General features: G+C 41.1%; 1 protein-coding gene across 4 annotated transcripts in view; it reads right to left on the bottom strand.

Moving 5' to 3' along the window:
* Window positions 1–24941, bottom strand: part of HS6ST2 (heparan sulfate 6-O-sulfotransferase 2) — a 286410-nt gene that overhangs the window by 61843 nt on the left and 199626 nt on the right. For 2 of the 4 annotated variants that reach the window (XM_072817747.1, XM_072817749.1), the window contains exon 3: window positions 23801–23833. The exons of the other annotated variants lie outside the window; for them this stretch is intronic. In XM_072817747.1, the coding sequence (XP_072673848.1) occupies window positions 23801–23833 (33 nt within the window). The remainder of the gene's footprint in view (window positions 1–23800; window positions 23834–24941) is intronic. 4 annotated transcript variants of the gene reach the window in all.

Below are 24941 nucleotides of genomic sequence, written 5' to 3'. Positions count from 1 at the left end.
AAAGGTCACTCTTTCAAGACTTCAACCAATTAAAACCCACATTTCTTAATTCTTTAGTCTTTTAATTGTTCCTGGATTAAAAGTACTGAGGTGATTTTTCATCCCAGCCTAGGTTGTCACAAGCTCAATAATTCACTTAGGGAATTCTGCCATCACATATTTGGCCTTGTTTGTCTATGGAGTCGAAAGGAGTAACTCATTACCAAGTAAAAGGTATTAGTTAGATTTTTGTAAAATTACACTCATGAAAGATGGTAGCTCCACCCAGACTGTTGGAAAGAGAATGAAGATCAGAGTTACTTGGCAGATAAGGAGACAATGTAGGCAGTCTGACAAAGTCTTAAAACAGATATTTAGCAAGTCAATGGGGCCTATATCATACCCAATGCATACTGGTCCTCTTACAGTTGTCACCTGAAGAATCTGTATAGATTCCAAGGATGCTGCTGGCATTCACATTTCCAGAGCTCTCCCCTGAGAATTCTGTCCACAGACAGTGAGGAAACACATGAGAAGCATAGTCACACCCCACTTTTGGCCCCAACCACAGATCCAGCTTGGTCAATTAGGACCTCATAATGACCTTCTGATGACTTCTGATGGATTCCCAAAAACATAATTCACCCTCAAAGAACAAAGATGTCTCCTCATCAAGCAGAGTCAAGAGAACATGCTATAACCATTGGATGTAGTGACTGATGTAGCAACATGGAAAGCTCGACTATGTTGAAGAAACAAGCACCATTTTCCCATCTATTCGTTCTGCTATGTTTGTTAAAAGTAAATGTGTTCCTTTCATGTATCCACTATCGTGCTTTGGCATCATCCTCCTTTGATTAGAAATGATGCAGAAGGAAAGAGATTCATGTCAGTGCCTTCAAAGGTCCATTAAATATAATGTTATTTAAAAGCACATTACCTATCTTAACCAGTGTCAGACAACAACCAGGGAAGTGCGGGAGTTTGAAGACTAATGCAGAGTTTTAGGATGCCAAATGAGAATGTAAATCACAAGTCTCACTAATTAAAACTTTGGCCCTTTGATTGCTCCTGGATTAAGTTCACCGGGGTGATTTTTCATCCCTGCCTGGATTGACACAAGCCCAATAATTCACTCTGGCATTATGACATCACTTGTTTGGCTCTGCTTGTGTATGGAGTCAAGAGAAGTATCTCATTAAGGAGTAAGAGGTATTAATTAGACTTTTGTAAATAGTGATCGTGAATGATGCTAGCCCCTGATTTCATCCAGATTGTTGAGAGAGGAGTGCCACATGGAGAGTTGGAGAACTGGGATTCTTGTTCCAAGCCATCACACCAGCACCTCAACTAATTTGTATGCCTAGGTTCCCATAAATGCAAAGTGGGGTAGAAACAAGACAGTATCACTACCTGACTTGACAGAATAATGATAGTGATAAATGGGAAATGACAGATTATAATAATTCAATTATTTCATAATTGATATGTAATGATGATCCTACTCTTCTACTCATTATAACAGTCTAGGTCTTCTTGTCCAAGTTCACAGCTCTAATCTACTATTGTTTCAACAACAAGCCACTAACCACCTGCTTGGGGCAAAGCTCTAAGTGATACCAAAATATCTGTTATGTGCTTCCTACTCTGACTTGTAATATTTAATTCTAGGACAGTCATGAGCCCTCTTCCTTATGCCTTGCAGCTCAGTCATGGTACATTTAGGAGCAATAAAGGAATAATTAATTCACAATAATCTGCTTTCTGCATCCTTTATATGCCAATACAAGTCGTCTGTTGTACCCACTATATTCGAGGCTTCCCCTTCTCTGTCAGTCTTGAGCTTCTTTGCCCTGCTGCATGGATGCTTTCTCTCCACCTGTCCTCTCTCTTTGGAGGTCATCTGGAATAGGATTTGAGGACAGGTCTCTTGGGGAACTCAGCACTAGGGGAGGGGAGGAGAGATCTGAATGAACCCTTGGACTGACTACTTTCTCCTGAAAAGAAGCAGGATGATGGAAAGCCAGGGAGCCAGGGCTCATTTGGATGTAGAAGTTCTGCTATGTTTGTTAAAGCAAGCCTCATTACCTTATAGTATTGCTTGGTTTAATGAAGGCCTTTGCTGAATAAACAATCATATCTAGAGGCAATATGAACATTCTCAGCCCATGAAGGACACTCTTCTGTTGAGAGAAGTGGGAATCAATGCAGTGTGATGGCTAAGGGATCAATACTTCTCTGAATGAATTTCATCCTAAGTGACACTCCTTTGGGATAAGGAACAGCCAACTAGAAATCATTCAAGGTTATCAACTGAACAATGGTATCTGTTCAGGTGAAACATTCGGAATTTAAACTGGTGGTCACTTGCTGGGTCGTAGGGCAGTGGTCGTAGGGCAATGGTCGTAACTCTTTGAGGAACCTCCACAATGGAATATTACTCAGCCATTAAAAACAACAAATACCCACCATTTGCTTCGACCTGGATGGAACTGGAGGGTATGATGCTGAGTGAAATAAGTCCATCGTAGAAGGACAAACATTATATGGTCTCATTCATTTGGGGAATATAAATATTAGTGAAAGGGAATAAAGGGAAAGGAGAGAAAATGAGTGAAAATATCAGTGAGGGTGACAAAACATGAGAGACACCTAACTCTGGGAAACGAACAAGGGGTAGTAGAAAGGGAGGTGGGTGGGGGGTTGGGGTGACTGGGTGATGGGCACTGAGGGGGGCACTTGGCGGGATGAGCATTGGGTGTTATGCTATATGTTGGCAAATTGAACTCCAATAAAAAAATAAAAAATAAAATAAATAAACAGGTGGTCACATAAAGAACCACAACGAAAGCTGCGTTGTGTGTAATGTGCCCAAACAGAAGACACCAGCCAGCCTTCCTGATAATCCTCATACAAATCTTCAGTCTAGTTACCAAGCCATCAGCAGATGGCTGTTTGGATTTCAGACAAGCCTCCTGAAACACAAATTCAAGCTGGCTCTGATGACTTTAGTGGACCTCAAAACCAAGGGATGGGTGGGGGAACTTTTCTCACTGACTTCACGAGGGCCCAAAGCAAGATAGTTATAAAAACCCTGGCAAAATGGCAAAATCTCTAAAATAAAATGTAATTGGAAATGTCAGGTCATAATGGTATGAAGCTACGGATTAGAAATCTAAAAGGCAACCAGGGAATGCTAGTACTCATGAAAGAAATCTAGTTTAAAGAGGCAGTGGAGGAAAGGCAAAGCTGAAAGGCCTCTAACCCTCTGAGCTGGGAGAAGACATCATTTCTCTTAGATCTAAGCTACAGTGAATACGGGTGCTCAGGAAAGAGGCAGAAGGCAGAAAACTGACTTCACTGTGTGGGCTTCAGTGACAGCTAGTCAATGCAAAATATGTCTTTAAACAGCATGAGAAATGATGCGTAGGTCAAATGTCCCAGTATGAAAAATGTGCCTTCCTGACCTTCCAGTGCTGATCCTCAGCCTTTCATTTATCTCCTGAGCCTCTGTTCCAAGCCGGGATCAACCCCCCCTCCATCCTTAGTGATGAGATCCAGAACAAAGCTCTAGGTGAGTATCTAAATTCCTGCTTAAATGCCACTATTCTGAAATGTGCTTGGAAAGCCTGGCCCTATATGACATTTTGGTGAAAGATGCCACAATGAGTAAGCAAGGGGTTAGCCAGAAATTGGTACAAGTAAATAATGGCCTGTCCCTAACCACCTCTCCAATAACAAAACTGTTGTAGAGGTATTAGAATCTACAGCTTTTTTTAAGACCCAAATTGCTTAGTTAACCATTCAGGCCTGAGCTACAGCTAATCAATACAAAATGTGTCCTCAAACAGCCTGCAGACCCCAAATTGCTCGCTGCTGGTTATATGAAGCAGGTCATTACAAAGGGCAAATGAAAAAATGTCCTATTTATCTCACTTGGAATTATCAGGAAACAATATAACATTTCAGAAAATTTAAACATCTGATGTACCTCCACAGCATACAATTTCTCATTTGATTGCAGCCTAAGATTCCATTTTTCTAATTCGTTTCTAAAATATGGTGATTAAGAGTGCAAGTCATTGAATTAAGGTGTATTGAACCAGAATATCCCTTGGTCTAAACTCCCCTCTGGTAAAGAGCTAGGGACCAAAGGAAGTTATTTAACCCTTTCAGCCCATGAAGCTACTTCCATGGGGCACCTGGGTGGCTCAGTCAGTTAAGTAGCTGCCTCTTGATTTCAGTGATCTCAGGGTCCTGGGATCGAGCTCTGTGTTGGGCTCCATGCTCAGTGGGGAAGTCGGCTTGAGGATTCTCCCTCTCCCTTTCCCTCTGCCCCTTCTCCCCTCTCAAATAAATAAATCTTAAAAAAAATAAAGCAGGAGGTGACTCTTTTTATTTAAAGGGCCAGTCAACATTTTCAATTTGCAGACTCTGCCATTGCAGCACCAAAGCACCAAAGGCAACATGTAAATAAATGCATGGTCGTGTTCCAATGAAACTTTCTTTACAGATGTTGAAATTTGAATTTCACATAGTTTTGAAATGTCACGAAATATTGTAATTTTTTTCAGCCATTTGAAATAAAAACCATACTTAGCTCACAGGCCATGCAAAGACATGCAATGAACTGGATTTATCCCAGGGGCTGTAATTTGCTGACTCTGATGTAAAACCCCAAATCAGCAAGTTCCCAAAGAAATGGAAAGAGTCTTCAGTTTCCCAAGACATTAACTTCCAAGCAGCAAACTCTGAGAGATTCAGGTGCTTTATTGCTCTGATATCATCTGTTTACCCCAGTGAATGCATGAATTGGAAAAAAAAAGAGATACAACTTTTGTTAGTTATAATCTCCAACAGAGATTTCTCCTCTGCATCTTCCCTTCTCCCTTTCTCAACCTATTGCCTTCACTTTCTCTATGTCTTGGGAAGGGGCTATTTATTTATTTCTTTAAGAGAGAGAAAGAGAGAGCAGGGGGGCGGGTGAGAGGGAGAGAAAGAATCCTCAAGCAGACTCCCTGCTGAGTGCAGAGCCCCGATGTGGGGCTCGATCTCACGACCCTGAGATCACGGCCTGAGCCAAAATCAAGAGTTGGATGCTTACCCAACTTAGCCACCCAGGTGGCCCTCTATTTCATTCTTCCATTTTGTTCAGTGACCATGATTTCTTCTCACAGTGTTCTGAGAGTTTAAGAGTATTTAGAAATCCCTTAGCAGCATTTATTCCTAACCTAGAATCTTCCATTGCTTTGTCTCCTAGAACGACTCACTGTACCTCGAGTCCATTCCAATCCTAAGATAATTCAGTCTCACACAGAGTATTTTAAATTTTTATTCACAGATCCTGTTGGAAATGACAAGCGCATATATGAAAACCTTCCCTGGTCCTCTTTTTATTCAAAAAAAAATTTAAAGCCATTTAAACTCCTCTGCAGAAAAAGGATCCCAGTCTCTAACACACTATCATTTAAAATGCTACCTACCAGCAAAGCCGTTGATAACACCAGCAGTCCTACTCAAGAGGTCATGGTGAAAAGTACTGTCCAAACTGTAAAGTGCCCTCCAAGTGTTAGCTCTAGTTGGTGGTATAGTTACACCAAGCATCAAGTGATTTTTTATGACAACTTGTCAAAGTGAATTTTGGGGAAAGAGCCAGTGTTATTAATTACTGAGCTACTGGAATTGTTCCCCAGGGGCAGATGAAGGAAGGCCTGCTCTCATTGAACAAAGCAAACCTCTGGGTTAGAGACCTGACTGTAGCTCTGTTTCTGCTGAAGAGTAGCCGAGGACAAAGCACAAGTCGCCTGACTTCTGAGTCCCTGTTTTGTAACATGGAAGGGTTTGGAGAGATTCTAACCCTTCCATGTTATGACTTCTAAGGGTTTTGAGCTGGAAATGATGACAAAGGAGAAAAGTGAAGCTTGCTACCTTCTGATAGAAGGAAAATGATCAGAGAAACATTTCAAGCTGCTCCTGTCTCCGGGCATCATGGAAACAGAGTATGCAGTAGTAGCAACCTCTGGCACAGCTTCATAGAACATCACTGCCCAGTTGCTGCCAGTCTTTGCAAAAACGAAATCTAGATCTTACTTATAATTTACAGCAACTTATTATGTGTCTGCAAGGTTAAGCACAGTGCAGTCCCAGACAAGAAAATGTCAATAAGCCTTAAGGTTGTTTTACAGAAAGACGTATCTCTATGGGCTGGAGTACTGGAATGCCTTTGGCCCAGAATAAAAGCCTTCAGGACAAAAAACGACTTCCAACAAATCATTCGAACAGCAACAGTCTCTGAGGATTTTCTCCTTAACTGTTCTTCATCTGGAACTCCAGGCATTTTCTCCTCAGTTCCGTTAAAAGTAAACCTCTTCCCCCTCACTAAATGAATCTTAATAAGTTGCGTGTTTTTTAACAGTTCCAGTCTCCCTGGGTGTCTTGTCTCAGGCTGACAAGGTACACCATGAGCGACCCATATGTGAGGAGAAGGAGGGGGCATTGTGGCTGGCAGGCACAGCTTTCAGACTTGGGTGCTGAAACTCATGGGAGGTCAAACAACAGGAAAAGCATCTGTTTTTAGGTTCGTTTCTTGGGCTGGGGGAGGCAGGGGAAGCTGGTTGTTTATAGAACAATTTATGGTTACAATGTCAGTGGTTGATTACTTGATTTCTTAATCCAGCTCCTAATCACAGATCAAACACAGGTTCCAATAATGAAGTAATTTTCGGCATGATTACAAACAGCCTCCTACTGAGGGCTTTTGCCTTGGAACAAGGAGCTCCCATCCCATGCTCGGTGTAACAGGCAGTGGGACAAGGGATGGCAGCTCTTCTGCCCAGGCAATGCATGCCCAGGGACTAGAACTAACTATGTCCCTTTTCCTGTTAATAGTTGTTTCAGTGTGGTCAGCGTGCTGACAGTGGGAGTGTGTAATACTATCACAGCATTGACCCAGGGCCCCCTGCCTTCCATTTGGGCGCCCGTATTATCTGTGGACAAAACAGCCATTTTACCCCTCCCTGCTTGCTCATCTTTGATAGCTCCTGATTGCCTACCAAATCAGGTCTGCATCTCAGCATGGCATCCAAGATCTTTCATGATGAAACCCAGTCTCACACATTCTCTAAAGGTCAGTGCACTGCCCTTCTTAGACCCTCTGGGCTTGTCCTGGCTTCTGGGTCTTTACAAAGCTGCTCTCCCTGCCTGGGCTGTGCTTCCTCAGATTCTCCTCAGAGCAAACTCCTGCTTCTCTTTGAAAACCTACACTTGTTGCCTTTGTGTCCTGTCGGCTTCTGTCCAGCCCCAGGCAAAATCAATCTTTTCCTCTTGGCTCCACTTTGTTCAGATCTGATTTTATCACGTTAAATCATAAGATCTGTCCACATGTTTATCTTTATTTCTACCTTTTGCAGATCGTGGGCTCCTTGTGGGTATGTGAACTGGGTTTCATCTCTGCATTTCCCATCTCCTTTCCATCCAGGCAGACTGGTACTCGGCAAATATATGTTGAATGAATCTGGATGGCACACAACTGTTTAGTAAGCATTTGGTTTTTTTTGTTTGTTTGTTTGCTTTTTTAAAAAGATTTATTTCAGAGAGACAGAGAGAACATGAGCTGAGGGAGGGACAGAGGGAGAGAGACAAGCAGATTCTCCACAGAGCAGGGAGCCCAATGCAGGGCCCATTCCCAGGATCCTGAGATCATGATCTGAGCCGTAGGCAGACACACTTAATCGATTGAGCCACCCAGGCATTCCTAGTATGCATTTGATTTACAGCAGAGGGAGTCACAGAAAAATCCTCTTTTATAGGAGTATGGAATGACCTCAAAGGGTGGTAGAGTGACTACCTCTTCTTGGCCACACTGTCCTGTTTTTCCTCTCCTTACAGGTAAAAAGACTTCCCAACCACTGATCTGGAGGGCTCTGTGAGCCTATGCTGCAGGAGAGACCATACACAATTTTCAGACAGCAAAGGAAAGCAGGCTCTAGGAACAAAGTGTTTCGGGAAAGGCCAACCCTCTTTAACTGGTGTTTAGGGAAAGATCTCAGAGGTCAGAGTCTGAAAGATAGAGCAGCATGTGAGAACAAAAGCCATTCCCATGCTCGTTTTGAACTTCAGCCCTGCTGTTAAAGAAAGGAAGGAAGATAAAGTAAATGAAGGTTGAACCCAGTTTAAATTATTGGGAGAATCCACATTAAATGTATATATATATATATATATATATATATATATATATATATATATATTTTTTTTTTTTTTTACGGCCAGCTGAGTGTTAACTATTTGAATACTCCTAAAGTCATTAAGATTTTGCTTAACCCCAAGGATAGCTTGTGAAGCTAAATAATCCTTCCAGTGTCTCTAAAAGGAGAATTTTCAGGGATGCCTGGGTAGCCCAATTGGTTAAGTATCTGACTCTGGATTTCGGTTCAGGTCATAATCTCGGTTCTGAGATCAAGCCCCATGTCATTGGGCCCTAGGCTTCAGTGCAGAGTCTGCTTGAGATTCTCTCTCTGTTCCTGCTCCTCCCCCAAAATGAATATATAAAAATAAAGGGAGAATGTTCAAAGGGAAGTGAGCTAGCTAATACACAAGCAGAGATTGAACTTTCTTATTTTCCTAAGAGACCAGGATGGTCCCAGCCCCCACTTCCCCAGCCCTGTGTGCACTGCAAACCTCCACCTCCTATGCTTAACACATCACATGTCGGTGCTCAAGGAATGGGTCTGCCGTGAATGTGCAGGTATTATTTACAACCATATTCCCTGAAACAAACTGAGGCAGCCGTCACAACTTTTAGCAATTTAAGGTGTTCTCATATTACCAATTGCTTAAAAATCAGGCTTGTGCCCTTATTCCACATATGCCGGCTGAAAACCTACTGAGTGCCAGGCACTGTGCCTGATGCTGCAGATGCCAAGGTGAATGAGAAAACAGCACAGAGCTCAAGAAGCACATGGTCTAAAAGAGATACAGAGGGTTAGAGAACCTCTCCTCTTCCAGCACCAGACGCAGCTGTTCTCTTAAAGATCAGCAGTGGCTGCCTGCTGGCCAAGTCCAGTGACCTCTTTTGAAGAATCAGACTTCTTGGCAATCATCATCCTGTGACATTTGAGGAAAGACCTGATTTAATTTAAGGAGCGAGCCCTGCCAATATCTAGGGGGAAAAGTTTTCCAGGCCAAGACAGAGGAGCAAAGGCCCTGAGGTAGCAGCCGGTCTGGTATATGTCAAGGAAACCAAGGAGACCGGTGTGATTAAAGAGGAATGGGCACACAGCAGAGTCATAAAATACAAGGTCTGACAGGGAACAGGGGCCAGACTGGGCAAGGCATTGCAGGCCCTGGGGAGGCCTCAGTCTTGGATGGGCGTCACAATAGGGTTTTTTTTTTTTTAATCTTTATTTATTTGTGATAGTCACAGAGAGAGAGAGAGAATGAGGCAGAGACACAGGCAGAGGGAGAAGCAGGCTCCATGCACCGGGAGCCCGACGTGGGATTCGATCCCGGGTCTCCAGGATCGCGCCCTGGGCCAAAGGCAGGCGCCAAACCGCTGCGCCACCCAGGGATCCCTCACACAATAGGGTTTTGAACAAAGGAGTGATGAGATCTGAATTAGCATTCTAAAAGGATCATCAGTTTGGTTGTTGCGAGAACAGCCTGTAGTGGTGGAAGCAGGGGAAACAACCAGGAGCCTGTTACAGCAACCCATGGAGGAAATCATAGTGGCTTGGATAGGGACAGCAGAGGGGGTCAGATCCCAGCCGTATTATGCAGGCAGTGTAGATAAAATTCACTAATGGATTTAGATGTGGCCTGGGAGAGAAAAAGAAATGTGAAAGATACGCTGAGGATTTTCGCCAGAGCAACTGAAACGACAGAGGTGCCATTTGTTGAGATGGGAAAGACTGAGAAAGGGACAAGTTTTCAGGAAAAGTCAGGAGATTGCTTTGGAGCAAGGTGAAGTATCAGATCCCGATTAAGTGTCCCAGTGGGGTTTGTGGAGTAGGATAGTGGTCATAGGAGTCTGAGCCCAGGGAAAAGGTGAGGCTGGAGATGGTCATGGGAACCAAGGCTGACCCCAGCCACACAGCACCTTGCCAAACAGGTTCCACATGGTTCAACTGATGCTGTCACCTGGATGGTATGGGAACCAGTCTGCAGCCAGCCTGGCCTCTTCACCATTGTCCTCGGATATCACGCACACTCTGGCCTTTTTTCTTAGGACTCACTTGGCCTGTGAAAGTGGCAATTCTAGTCATGGCAAAATCTCATTAAGAAAATACTACAGTGATGGGTATGATACAGATTCCATTATCCTGATAAGCTATCTTTCACTGAGGTAACACATTTCTGACAGAGTTGCTTTTCTTCTAACATTTGCTAGGATAGGAATGTGAAGATCGAGATAAACACAAAATAGTGTCCTAGATGCCACAGAAGCTTCTTGAGAGATCAACATCAAATCAGATTCACCTGGAGGGGTACCTACTGTCAGGCCACCCACCCTCAAGCTAAATTCTTGGGCTGTTATCTTAGGGGGAGAGGGTAAATTGTAAGGAAAGCAAGAGGATTGCAGTGTTTTGTTTCTTGCAGAAACTAATGAAAGTGTGGGGGGGGGGGGGGGATAAAAGACCAGATACTAAAACCTGCCCGAAACCTCACCTTATAGCTGCAATCAGTCTGTCTAAGAGGTACATTGTTAGCTCCTCACTAAAGTCATTCACTGGCTGGAAACTTGACATGTACTAATTATTCTCATCACTTCCCTAATGCTGCAAGTAAAATTCACAAAAGTTTAAAAAACCTGGGGAACACAGTGCTCAAAATTATCCATCCAGCTTTAGACACACAGCCTCAAAAACTCCTCTTGTGAGCCTATAGAGGAAAGAGATGGCTAAGCCACTCAGAAAATGAGTGTGTGGCCCCCAGAAAGCTAGGCCCATGCCATGCAGAAGAGGGCTGCCAATTCCTCAGATGGCCATGGCTATCATAAGAGTGATGAAACGGGGACCCCTGGGTGGCTCAGTGGTTGAGCATGTCTGCCTTCGGCCCAGGGTGTGATCCTGGGTGTGATCCTGGAGTCCTAGGATTGAGTCCCACATCGGGCTCCCTGCATGGAGCCTGCTTCTCTCTCTCTGCTTATGTCTCTGCCTCGGTGTGTGTGTGTCTTTCATGAATAAATAAATAAAAATTTTTAAAAAAGAGCAATGAAACGATTTTGTGGCATTGGCCGCTGCTCTTTGTGATTCACGGCCTGCTGGCCCACCCTCATGTTTGTTCTGCTCCTATTCTGAGGCTAGCCTATGCATGTATGCAGCCAGTCTGTCTGTGTGCATGCCTGCCTCTGTGTATTTGCTGCCTGCCTGCCTGCTGGCCCTTTCATCCCCCTAGCGCTCCTGGGGAGAACTAGAGAGTTGGTAAGTGCTCCAGGGTCATTTTCTAGCACACCTCCTTCATTTGACAGATGGAGAAACTGAGGTCCATACAGAAGTAACTTAAGTAGGGTCTCACAGTGAATTTAACAGCAGAGTTGAAATGTGATCCCAGGTTGGCTGATTTGTCAGTTTTCCATCTCTGTCCATCTCTGGCTCAGCCTTTTGCTACTTCCTTGGTCTTTCTTAGTCTATCTTCACATTTCTACTCTTCTCTCTGCCTCTCACACCTACATATAAGTTTGGGTAAATGAATATTAGTTTGGCACATGTCCTACTTTTTAAAATTTATTTATTTATTTCAGAGAGAGCCTGAGAGAAAGAGGAAGAGAGAGAGAGAGAGAGAGAGAGAGAGAGAGAATGAATGAATGTGGGGCGGAACAGATGGAAAGGGAGAGAGAAATTCAAGCATACGCTACACTGAGTGCAGAGCCCAATGCAAGGCTGGATCTCATGACCCATGAGATCATGACTTGAGCCAAAACCAAGAGTCAGGTGCTTAACCGACTATGCCATCCAGGCACCCTGGCATGTGTCCTACTTTTGCACCGTTTTCTCACAATTGATCACATCCTCATAACATAAAGACTTAGCTCCTGTTACTTTACCGCATTGCCTCAGCTCCAAGCTTTGGTCATGTTTTGGTAATATCTCCTTTTGCTAAAAAGGTCAAACTAAGCACCTTTATTATTCCACAGATGTTGCTTTCACCTGTGGGATTATTATAACTAGAAAATATCTCAAGGCTAGTTTCTTAAATTAATTTTTATGACACCTCTTCTACTTCCAAGTTAACCCTGACCTTAGAGTATTTGAAATACAGCCCATATTTCCCCAAGGTAAATTGAGAATCCACTTTTAATTTGATCCATACTTTCCAATGTAACTTGTTGATGGTTAAAAAAAAAAGAGGAAGAAAGAAAGAAGGAAAGAAAGTTGCTTGCTTTCTCACCCCCAATTTAAAAAATAATCCTATAATCTACTGCATATTATATACAAAATTGCTTTCAGCTTGAAAAGTCACAAAAAGAGAGAGAATACTCTCCAGAGGTTTTACAAATCCTGTAGAATGTGACATGTCACTTTCTGTTTTCTTTGAATTTATATGAGAAGGGAAGTGAGCATATCAGGTGTGATGGATATTCTTTCTAGTTTGTTGCATGTTTCAGATTATAAACTCCCAGAAGACAGGGCTACCTTAATCCTCTGCTCAGGGCCTATTTACTGTCTTATGTAAATAGGCAACGAATCTGTGGCTTTGGCCGCAGTTGCTGCTAGAAATGGAGCTGGTGTTGCAAAAAGAAAAAAAGAAACAAAAATCAAGGCTAGCTCCTCACAACAGGTCAGCTGAAAGTTATTCTGATCCAGTCTGATTCCACATTCAAGGAGAAACTCCAGAATATTCCCTCTAAAACCTACTTGTTTTGAAGCTAGGTCACCCCACTCGATCTTCCTTTGAAAACTGGCAAATAGATTCAATGCATATGCATGTAAATTATGCCAAGGCTGCAAAGAGATTTATTTGAGCCAAAGAAAATGAACATACCTGTTCCATCACATGCTATAGCAACTCATAGAATAGTTCCCCCACTAGCCCCTGACCCAACAACCTCAATCTAGTGCAGACTCTTCAAGGAACCAATCATGTACCTTTAGATTAGCATGCACCATATTCCATCATGTTTATTGGTCTCTCCAATTCAACTGTGAGTACCACCAAGGCAAGATCTCTCTCTGATTCACCTCTGTACCTCCAGTGCCTGGCTCAAGTGAACACCCAAGGAGAAGATCAATGCTTCTCAAAGCAAGGGACTAAAATCACACTAAACATGCAACTAAATGGCAATCATTGGCTTCCTCCCATTTTACAAAACCATCTTTACTAGCTCTCCTGTACTGGGGGCACAATCAATATTTCTGAAACATACAGAATCACTAGAGGGAAGCAGTGGAAACCACTTAAGTTAGCATAGGAAGGAGCACATGAAGGGTTTTCAGTTTTCCCACCATGGCCTCCTTTGTCCATTCACCTCCATTTTAACATTGTTGCTTATTAGCATTTTCTCTTTTCCTAATACTCAAATAAATTGTATCTCATCCAAATGTTACATTAGTGTTCTATAGATGTATTTGATACAAAATGGCAGAAATGAAATTTCACTTTATATGGCCTAATAAAATGAAGGGACTAAATTATAAATTGTCATCATCAAATTTTGCCTATTACATCTGTATTACATAGTTTGGGATATCTCTAAATATTTATTTTATGCCCCACTCCCAATCCTATTATAATTTTTACCAACATAATAAAGTACATTTGCCAATGATAACAAGGATGGACCAGATTTAAAGAGAGTCAGGAAAATAGATACAATGCTGTTGATAGCTACAGATGCCTAAATGTTCATTGAAGGACGACATCCATTGTTCTGATCCTTCCACTGCATTTGAAAACACAATTGCCCATCACTACTCAACATAGTATATGTTTTATTGGCACTCAGAAATATTATATTAATTACATGTAACCTTCATTTGGGACCCAAATCATTATGAATCAATTTGATCTTCTACTCTATTTATGAGACCTGGCTTCGTATTTTTAGTGATGATTCAGAAAATCATGTACACTCACAAAGGACAAAATTTGTCCCCATCTAGTTTTTTCGAAGGGCTACACATTCTCCTTCTAGCAGTCTACTTCTTTCTTTCATAACATCTATCACAATCTGGACATGCTTTTGTGATGTGCTAGTTTTGGATAGTCTATAGCTACCACTAAACTGTGAGCTCCCTGAATCCTTGGTGCTACAAATAGTACTGGATTATGGGAGATGCTCAGTAAATAATACATCTGTAAAGATTGAATGGATTAATCAATTAATAGTAAATACTCAACTACAGTACAAGAGAATCACCCAAGTTGGAGGTTCCCTCCTGGTGTCCCCAAATCTATTGAAGGCCATCACCTCTTTCCTTCAGTCTCAATATGATTCACTGCCAACCAACCTAAGATTGCAGGCTATGAAAAACTGTCAACAAGACTACTCATTGCCAACATATGAAACACCTCCTCCATGAGAAGGGGAAATCAGAGGTCTTGTGCTTTAATAGATTGTCGTAGGGTAGAAGGTTGAGATAGATAGAGGACCATCCCCTAGTTATTTTGCCTTCACTCTGCATTCAGATTAGAAATCAAATGCTCAGGTACTCACAATAAACTGCAGTTCATATGGATTGAATTTCAAATCAAACTCAAGAGTATTATTTTATTTATAAATATTTTACTAGCATTGTGAAAGAGACATTGAAGGTACTCATATAAAAAGGAATCAATGAAGCTTGCAGAACTTTCCTGGTAGATGGTTTAACATTAGATTTTATGATCACTGAGTGTGAAGTCAGATGGCTCTTCAATGGCATAACACTATATCGTTTTCAGAGGGTCTTCATCATACAGCTCCCTCCTCTCATCCTGTTTCATTTTCTCGTAAAAGATAACAGCATTCACAATTATCAGTAATTAATTTTTTGAGGCTCTCTTGGTTTATTTCACCCCTATGAATTTCAGAAAATCTTCTGTGTTTCCTATGTAACCAGAAAGCAACTCTCATTAATTAGTCAAAAAAGGCTATTTGTGCAAAAGAATATCACAGTGACCCCTTTCCTCTGCATAGGTTCAGAAAGTAGGCTATCATCTGAAAGGTGCCCATGAGTCAAAAGATGGCCCCTGGCTAAAGCATCACATAATGCTCATTTCTTCCCTGCAGCTTTTATTCTGTTTCATGCAAACAAGCTGCACTGGGCTTAGGGGTCTCCATTTTGTCTCATGCATCATCTATGACATTGTCAGATCAACTCTATGGAAAAAAATCGGGGGAAAGACTACGTACAGGCTCTTTATAAGTCTTCTGTGCATTTCCATTTTCATATAGAAAATCAGTAATGGTCATTGAAAAGTCCATTTAAGCCAGTTTAGGATGAATCTGACATTCTATGGCTGTACATGATGCAGCCTTCTTTTAGGGCTCCTGACAAATGAACAAAAAATCCCAGAAAAGAGAAGGTAAACTGTGCCCCGTGGCGAGCAGAAATCAAGTCAGAAATTGTAGAGGCCGTGCGAGGAAACACCAATGTGCTGCCAAATGCCATTTACACATGGTCTCTAGCATACCTGTGGCCAAAAGTATGAAAGTTTGAAAAGTTTTCAAACCACATAAGGCCCTGATGAAGCCCCTTATAATTCCGGTGTCTGGCTGATGAGGCAATTCTGAGTGTCTGGAAAATCAATGGAGCAAATTGGACAATGAGCCAATGAAAGTGAAGGGACAGGGAGCCCCGTGGTGCCACCGCGACAGTCATTTTTTTCCTATTGCAATTTTAGGATTTCAAAGAAGAGCCATTTGCCAAGTAGGAAATATTTCAACTCTGGATGGGGAAAGAAATAATCTAGTAATTTCTAACTTGTGAAATAGTGTTCTCCATTTTAGGTGCGCATAAGATCTCTGGTGATATACAGCTGTGCTACAAATGCCCTGGATAAGACAGTGAGACCAAACTAATGAGAAATATTGCAGAAAAAAAATCTAGAATAGTGAAATAGAGAGATAAGGCAGAGGCAACAAATATACCTAGAAAAGGATTCAAGAAAGTGAGAACCTAAAATAAGACTTTGGAATCTTTTGATGGAGAATGAGCTCCAGCTGTAATCAAGAATGAGCATTAGAGCAGGGATGTATACGTTTAACTGTGGATCCCCAGCCTATATCCACAATCTCCCTTTCTGCATTTATTTCAAGTGAACCTTGCGTCTTAGGCTCCATTTGCAATCCAGCCACTCTCTCTGCTATGGGACCTTCTGCTCTCAGCTGGCTCCAAACCCTCCAAAGCAAAATGTGCTTTACCTATTGTTAAGGGATTTTGCTCACCTTCATTGACAAAGTTCTTTGAGAATAATGAATTAAAGTGCTGTGAACAGAAGTAGCATCAAGGATTAAACAGCAGAAGCCAGCCGACAAGTAAGCAACAAACAGCAGTTAGCCTAGGCAACTGCAAATCAAGGGAACAGACAGGATGCAGTTGACCTGGGTTCTTGTCTCAAGTCTGCAGCTAACTGTGCGTACTTCGGTAAGTCATTGTATTGGAGGGCATCTATTTCTTCACCTGCATAACATTATGGCCTCTGAAACTGGAGCCATACAGGAATTACCTGGGCTGTTTTCCTCACCTTTTTCCATAAGCTCCTTTTCTTCTTATATGTCCAAATCCTGTGATTGGAAATTACATAGGTACTTCCTGAGGTTTCCAAACCATCTTGGAACCTCTTCTCCTTCAGACTCCCTTACCACAAAATCAGGATTTTTAAGAGATGGCACTCCTAATTGAGCCTTAGCAATGTGCTGCAAAAGATGGCCCAGTAATGGCTAGAACCATCCTGAGTGGCCTTTTAAGAGTTAACGTGCTTTTCTTGGCTCTTAACTCACTAGTAGACAACACCTGTGTCATGTCGTTCTGAAGCCAACTTAGAATGCCTTCCTTAATTTTAGTGGTATTTGAGTCTTTTTGAAGATTTCCTGTGGGCAAGCTGAAAAGATAGTGAACTTTCAGATATTCACATTTAAGAAGCTGAGGGTGGTATCTGTGGTGTTAAATTGCTGCCCTAGCTGGCAGAGGTTAAAACAAGAAGCAGGGGTGGTGGAAGAGGAGGAGGGCGGGGGGTGGGGGTGAATGGGTGACAGGAACTGAGGGGGGCACTTGACGGGATGAGCACTGGGTGTTATTCTGTATGTTGGTAAATTGAACACCAATAAAAAATAAATTTATTATAAAAAATAATAAAATAAATCAAATAAAATAAGTAAAAAAAAACAAGAAGCAATGTTTTAACTTCTTGTGACATTTACAAGAATTGTAAAGCTGGCTTTTGCTGGAAAACTTATACTTAATCTAAGCAATTCTGATTATACTAGAAAATTTCCCTACATATCCACTTTATAAAATTATACAGAATGTTGGAAAGAAGTCTTGGTCCATGTCTCTGAAAACAACTAATTATACCAATTTAGAGCTAGAAAGAACCTTAGGGATCATCTACCTTGAACACTGGTTTTATAGACAAGAAAACAGACACAGAGAGAGGAAGTCATCTGTCCAAGGTCATATAGGTCTTCTGGCTCCCAGTCCGGGCTTCTTTCCTCTACAGAAGTGGGCAAAGCCAAATGCCACCACCATTACTAACTTTCAATGCTTGTGATTTTCTTTCAATAGGTAATTTGTCTTGAGTAACAAAAATGCTTTGAGTAATTAAATAAAATATTCCTAAGAGGCCCACGGACATTCTATGACAGGGGAGAGGGCGAACCTGCCAAATTCTAATGCTGACAAGGATAAGAAAAGTATGGAACAGAAGTCTAATAAGAGGGTATATTGAGTTCTATTTCAGGACTAGTTCAGGGAAGGTGGTCCCAATGAGAGAGTACCCAGAAGCAGCAAAATGAGAATTAGTACGAAATCCACTATGAAATAGAGGAATCCAAAGGGCCCCAGGCAACGTATTAGTGAGGTCTGTACAAAACTGACACAAGCAAAGAGTAAAATTCACCATGATCACTCCCCACCCATCCCATCATCCTCCATCCACTTTGTTTTTTCTTCACAGCACTTATCCCTCTCTAAGATTAGATTGTTAATTTACTTGTATACTTGTTTATTTTCAGTTTCCCTCCAACATGTGCATATAGTCCTTAAGAAACACAAGAGCAGTAGGGCGCCTGGGTGATTGTGTTGGTTAAGCGTCCGACTCTTCATCTCAGCTCAGCTCAGGTCTCAAACTCAGGGTTGTGTGTTCAAGTAGCACATTGGGTTCCACCCTGGGTGTGGAACCTACTTAAAAAAAAAAAGACACACAAAAACAGGGACATTGTCTGTCTTATAGTCCCCGGTGCCTAGACCAGTGCCTAAAACATGTAAGTACTCAGTAGATGCATGCTGAATGAATAAATCTGATCAAGGTAAAAGAAGTCAGATTATGGTTGATGCAAACCACAAGAACAGACATCCAAAACTATAAATTCATGTATGGTTTTACTATTCTTACTTCCAGTCACAACAAGAGTAGTATACCAGTGTCTATAACTACTGTAGGTCAAAAAAATAACACCGGTCAATATACACACCATTATTATGAGAGATCTCATGCTATATGAGTCCCAAAGGCATGAGGTGCTGGTGTAATGAAAGGCAGTGGTGGCATCTACATATCCATAGCAGGAGTTCTGGGACATTAAAGTAGATTTTCGGGATTACAAATGCCACAAGCATCTTTGGGAATTAAGAATAATCATGGAGGGCAGCCCGGGTCGCTCAGTGGTTTGGCGCTGCCTTCAGTCCAGGGTGTGATCCCGGGGACCCAGAATCGAGACCCGCTTCGGGCTCCCTGCATAAAGCCTGCTTCTCCCTCTGCCTGTGTCTCTGCCTCTCTCTTTCTCTCTCTCTCTCTATGAATAAATAAATAAAATCTTAAAAAAAAAGAATAATCATGGAGAGAACTTTGAAACTGACAACTGGGACCAAGAACGCTTGGATTTAAGACTTGCAAACAAAGGACCATGCTAAATTTTGGAAGAGGAGGCTGGCATACACCGATGAAGGCAAAGAATTCACCTGATGTCAGAGACCATTACAATTTGGAGGATAACATGGCCTCTGAAGACTCCATAGGGCAGTAACTCAACTGGAGGGATGGGACTTAATTTTGAAAATGGGGTCACCCTTCTTCAAAAGGAATACTGTTCCCTATGCTAAAGTGACAAGCTGGGTCAGCTTGCGATAAGAATCGCTCATTTACAAAGCATTCTCTGACAAAGAATTACAAAGAATACTATATGCATTAACCAGGATTTGTCTATCCCCTTGCTCTAATTAAATTTTAGAGTTAGACATATCATTCTTACTCTTGCCTGAAACACTGAAAGCCAACTAGAAATGTAAAATCCCAAAGTAATTCAATATTTACTAAATTTAAAGGAAGTAATCAGTTTCTAATTCGAATTTATGCACATTCTTTTCCCACTTTAGCATTGTCTTATTTCCCTTAAGTCTCTTTCTCTTTGGTCATTAAGGTTGTCTGCAAGGTTATAGTCATTGAATAGTTTGTCACATGCTGCAGATATTTCTAGACCAAATTAAATTCTCAATGTACTTGCATACAACTAAAGAAAAATGTATTAGGTACTTAAATGTATTAGGTACTTTATATGTTCTATATTCACAGCCCATTGGTCCACAGAGAGCATGGCATCTACTAGGTGTTTAGTAAATATCTATAGAATGAATCAAAGAAAAAATTTATCTACCCTCTGATGGAATTTTGTTCACATATTCAAAAATCTCAGGCCCATGTGACCCAGCATGTGTCTATGTATCTATGTATGCATGTACTCTCAAAATTCCTACATGCTCATCCTTCAGGTTGAATACATTATTCTTCCTCTTGGCATGTGTGTCTGTGTGACAAAATATTGAAGATTAACCATAAAAATTGTCCTTAGAAAGACACTTTTAATTAACATTTCCCTCAAACATGCCAACCTTCCAGCACCTAAAAATTGAACTCAATCTTCATTAGGGAAGCTGTTTCCTTCTCCCTAGAAAACATATACTTTTAAAGTTTGAGCTCTAATTTATATCTCCAAGTTCATAATCGCAGAAAAGTCACAGTTTACTTGTCACGCTTTCCCTGGAAAATTCATTTTGAACCATTTTCCTAACCAAGGCTACTTTCAAGTCTGCTTAGACTAATGTCCAGCACTTCTTCCTTGTTTTCAACTGTTAATACTTCTTGAAGCTAGATTCTCCCATCTTTATTCCTGAGGCAGGATGACAAAAGCCAGACTACACTTCAGCCTCCTAGGATATCCTGCCCTGGAGATGCTCAGCAGGCAATTGGAAATTGGAGTTAGCCTGGAGCTCCGGAATGAGTTAAGGATTGGAGAGGTCAATTTGGGAATCATTATTGTAGAGGTGAAAGGTGAAGCTATATGAGGAGATGAAGTTACCCAGAATGAGAACATAGCAAGAGAAGAGAAGCAGATCAATGATAGGACCTTGGGAATTGCTCCATTTAAACACTTGAGGGGGAGGGAGAGGCTCTGTGTGTGTGTGTGTGTGTGTGTGTGCACGTGCGCGCGCAAAAGAGATCCTAATAAAGGAAACTTAAGAAGCATCCAGAAGAGAGGAGGTGATCCAAGATAAATTATGAATGCTTTTGAGCTAGTGAAGATGCGCAAAAATGCCAGAATGTCCAAAGAGTTCAAGACTGAGGCCAGAGAAGCCCTTGAATTTTGAAACACAGTGGTCACAAAGAATCTTTAGGAAAGCAGCCTTCCAATGTCATTCTTGCAGATTGTGTGTGCCCACATGCAGATGTGTATAAGTGTATGTGCGTGTACCCCAAACTACCATAAGATTAAATATTAGGCGATGAATAAGACTGTACTGGGTGTGCCAGATAATGGTAGTAATAATCACTACCGCTTACTGATGACTTATAAAGTGCTGGGAACAGTTCCGAGCACTTGATAGGCCTGATCTCAATTTAGTTTTTGCAACAAATATATAAAGTGGCTACATTTTACATGTGAAGAAACTGAAAGCCCACAGAAGTTAAAGAAATTACTCAGGGTCACGGAGCAAGAAAGTGGTAGCACCAGGATTGGCCTGGAGGATGGAGTGACTCGAAAAGCACTGAAATAATACCTCCACTGTGCTGATGTTAGCTGGGTCCTCTGCATGAGGAGGAAAGAGCTGATATTGGTTGACTGTCTTCCATTGTCAAGTGCTTTGCATAGGACATCTCTTTTCACACATATACCATCAACGCTATGGCTATGTTTAGGGTAACCTTATGAAGGCACATTTTTTAAAAATCTGATTCAGCTTTTTAGAAAAGAAGCTGAAGCCATAGGATTCTAAAACATCCCATTATAATTCAAATGTATTTACTGTAATAGCTCCTGATGGTTTGAAAGTAAAAAAAAAAAAAAAGTGTGGCATCACTGATTTGGTGGTTGTTCCTGACATCCAAATTATTGACAATCCAGCTCATTTGAAAAGTGAAGGCATTTGACAGGTGGTCTAAAGGCCTCCTTCATCCTTGAGTTTCTGCAATTCTCATGGGTTTGTCTAATGACAATAATTTTAAAGGTATGGAATATGAAGTAGAATGGGAATGCAGCAGCAGAACTGGCTGGTATGTCAGCACCCTTTTATTCCTTAAATTTATAGAGGCCTACTGTTAAAATTTTATAAAAATAGTTTTTGGTAGTTCAAACCATTGATTGCTAACTTAAACAGAAACTTGGAGACTAGTACAAAATGATACACTTAAAATCCAGCCAAATCACTTGCTTATAAGCAACTGCAGACCTTATAATATGGCTGGCTGTAGGAAAAAGAGAGAGAGAGAGAGAGTGACATTCTGGCAATTAATGTTTTTGTTGTCTATAGAAAAACAAATGAGGTTCTGGTCTGAAACAATTAGTATCACTGTTAATTGTGCATGTGTGTAGCTATAATACAAGGCACTTGGGATGGCTTCCACTGATTGTTCCCTTCTTTCTCTGGATTACAGAATCCATTCAGACAACTAAATAATAGCAAGCATTTATGCAAATTGTTAATTATGAGGCAGGGATCGTCATAATCTTGTATATTTCTCAAACTGCATGTGCAACAGGGATTACCAAATGAATTGTTGCTTTATTATTTTACTAGTGGTTGAAAAATATACTAGCTTTGCAAAGAGTTTTCATACATCATTTAGCCCACCAGCATTAAAAATGGCCCCAGTGACATTTATCAAAGCTGTTTCTTCTCTATCTCCCCATCTGTACCTCTCTTCCTTTCTCACAAACTAAGAGCAGGTATAAATTGCTCTGACAAATAACTTCTGATCAAACTGATCAGCACCATAATAAAAATAGAGCATGTCAAGATTCACTTTGTTATATAGAAAAACCAGTATAGATACATGGTTCTATAGTGCAGTAAATTTTAAAGCAAAACAAAAACAAAATTCTCAACATTTCCCCCATTAAAGCAATCCTAGGGATATTAGCCCATATGCTATTGACCATTATCGTAAGGGTCATCTACTCTTTTATTTTACAGATGAAGGAATCAATGTTCACAGCAGAGATGGAACTTGCACAGAGTCACCCCACTAGTAGTGGCAGAATCTAATACTCTTGCCACAATGATACATCCAGTTTACAATATTTAAATGCCCTCCCATACTAATATTTTGTGATTAGGGGTCTATGTGTGTCTATACCATTTATCCCAATGAATTGTAATCTGACTACAGAATTACAGACTGAATTTGCTATTCCCAGCTGTCCAATCCACTGAGGCCCTAATGAGAACATGGAAGCCCAGCTACTGAAAGCCAAACTGGGCATTGAAGAAATCGCCCGTTTATTGTATTGAATGAGAATCTGCCCTAGTGGGAGGAATCCTGAGGTTACCACATTTGTTCCCTAACCTATTTGGCCAGGGAGTATAGAATAGGATTTAGGTGGACAGGAAGAGAAAGCAAAGACAATGGTAAATATCTCTGGTGCCGAGAAGCCTATAATAATCCAAATACAGTACTGGTGAGCATCATGATCTTAGAAAACCATGTGTCAAGCAACTAGCACACACATTTACAGAATAGCTAATGCCTCTCACTAGGGCTCTTTAGCACTAGGAGCAATACAAGGGTACTGCAAAGGTGCTGTCCTGGATCATTCTTGATACCCCCTCTGCCCCCACAGTTAGGAACTTTCCTGTGTTTGGTTAGATTTGCTCTGCCACAGAGTTCCTGTCATAAAGGCCCCTCACCTATAAGATTATTCTACCTTGCAAGTTGATATATTTGCACACTTTAAAAGCCCTGATATTTCCAAATAATTTATTTTCCTTCAATGAAATGCTGACCTAGTTGTTCCCCTAAACCACCAACCAGCCTAGCAACAGGCAGGAGTGCCTGAAACACTGTGAAAAACATTGTGCTGATGGTGGGGTGTTCTCTACAAAACCCTCTACTGTGTCATCCTATTTCAGCAAAAAAGAAAAAGGAGCTAATTACCAAATGCCCAACTGTCTGGGGTGCTGGCCCTGGACATTCATCCCACTTCTGTACTTGGTCAGCATTACAGACCTGAGATTACATGCCTGGGTATTTTCAGCTATTTTAAACTTAAAAAAAAAAAACCCAGGAAAGAAGTTGTCCAAGCCAAAATCTAACTATTCATTGTACTGAAATCAAACCAATAGGCAACTGTAGAATCTGTTTATTTTAACTTACATTGGTTCAGTTGAACTAAAAATACATTGTCACTTACCTTGCTGCATCTAGAATCTGAAAAATCCTCCACCTGTTAAAGGAACAGTAAAACCAGGTGCTAACAAGAGCTTGGTAAGAAAGGAGTTAAAATAATAAAAGTTTTCCATTTTGCTTTGCTAGCGTATATTTTTCCAGCATCCCAAACTACAAGGGAACAACTCATGGACAGCTCCTCCACTTTGCTCCCTAGTCGCTCCTCTCAAGGAGTGGGGGATTTTGAATCAGGGGGCTCAGGTAGGCAAGGCAGTGTGAGAGACAGACCTCTGGAGGGTTATGGGCTGATAATGATAGATCTACTGCTAGGTCATGCTTGTTCCTTGCCCCTTCACTAAAGTGATCACAATCTAAGCAAAACACAAAAGTCAATAGACCGAAAACCAAACCAAACCAAATGCTATGGTCTCACTAAAATGGAAACACTTGATTGAAAAGACCTAGGAGGAATTTACAGGATCTTAAAAGATGATATTATCAGTGACATATGAAGCACAATAGCAAAAAGAAAAGAATGATTAGACTTTGCTGACTAATGTTCTTCAAGAAGATGAAAACTCAAAGTGCACAAAGTGATACATAAATCATTACTCTAGTCCCTTCCACCCAAATGCAAGACATCCACCAAAGTAAGCAATGTTTCTCCATGAATAAAAAAAAAAGGCTTAGCTGCTTTCTTAATATATGTCTTAGGAGTCACAAAATACTAATTCTATTACATGAATTTCTGATATTAGCAGGGCCTGGAAATTTATACACAGGTCAATTGCTATTTTGAGGGTTCAAGTGGACTCAAATTAGCTTTTCATTGTGTATTAAGCCAGAACAAGGGATATTACAATGTAATAACACATCTGTGCCCAAAGCAAGTTATATAGCTTGTACATTATCTTGAGACAAGTGCTTGTGCACATCGGATATGTCTGGATGCTTTAGAAGTGAGTTAAGAGAGACTTTTGATCGCATAACCAGGAGCAGAACCTTTGCCTCATCATTTAAGAAGCAGTGTAAGATTCTTATCATCAGTTCCTGGCTAAGCCCCCCTTCCCTGGTTCTATGAGTTGTTAAGAGTGTGGAATAAGTTAATGTTACAAGAAACAAAGTGATGTACTTGGTGAGCTTGACAAAAGCTCTGTTAGACAAAA

The sequence above is a fragment of the Canis lupus genome, chromosome X (assembly GCF_048164855.1).
Source record: "Canis lupus baileyi chromosome X, mCanLup2.hap1, whole genome shotgun sequence".
Taxonomy (NCBI): Eukaryota; Metazoa; Chordata; class Mammalia; order Carnivora; family Canidae; genus Canis; species Canis lupus.
This window is presented reverse-complemented; position numbering and strand designations above follow the sequence as displayed.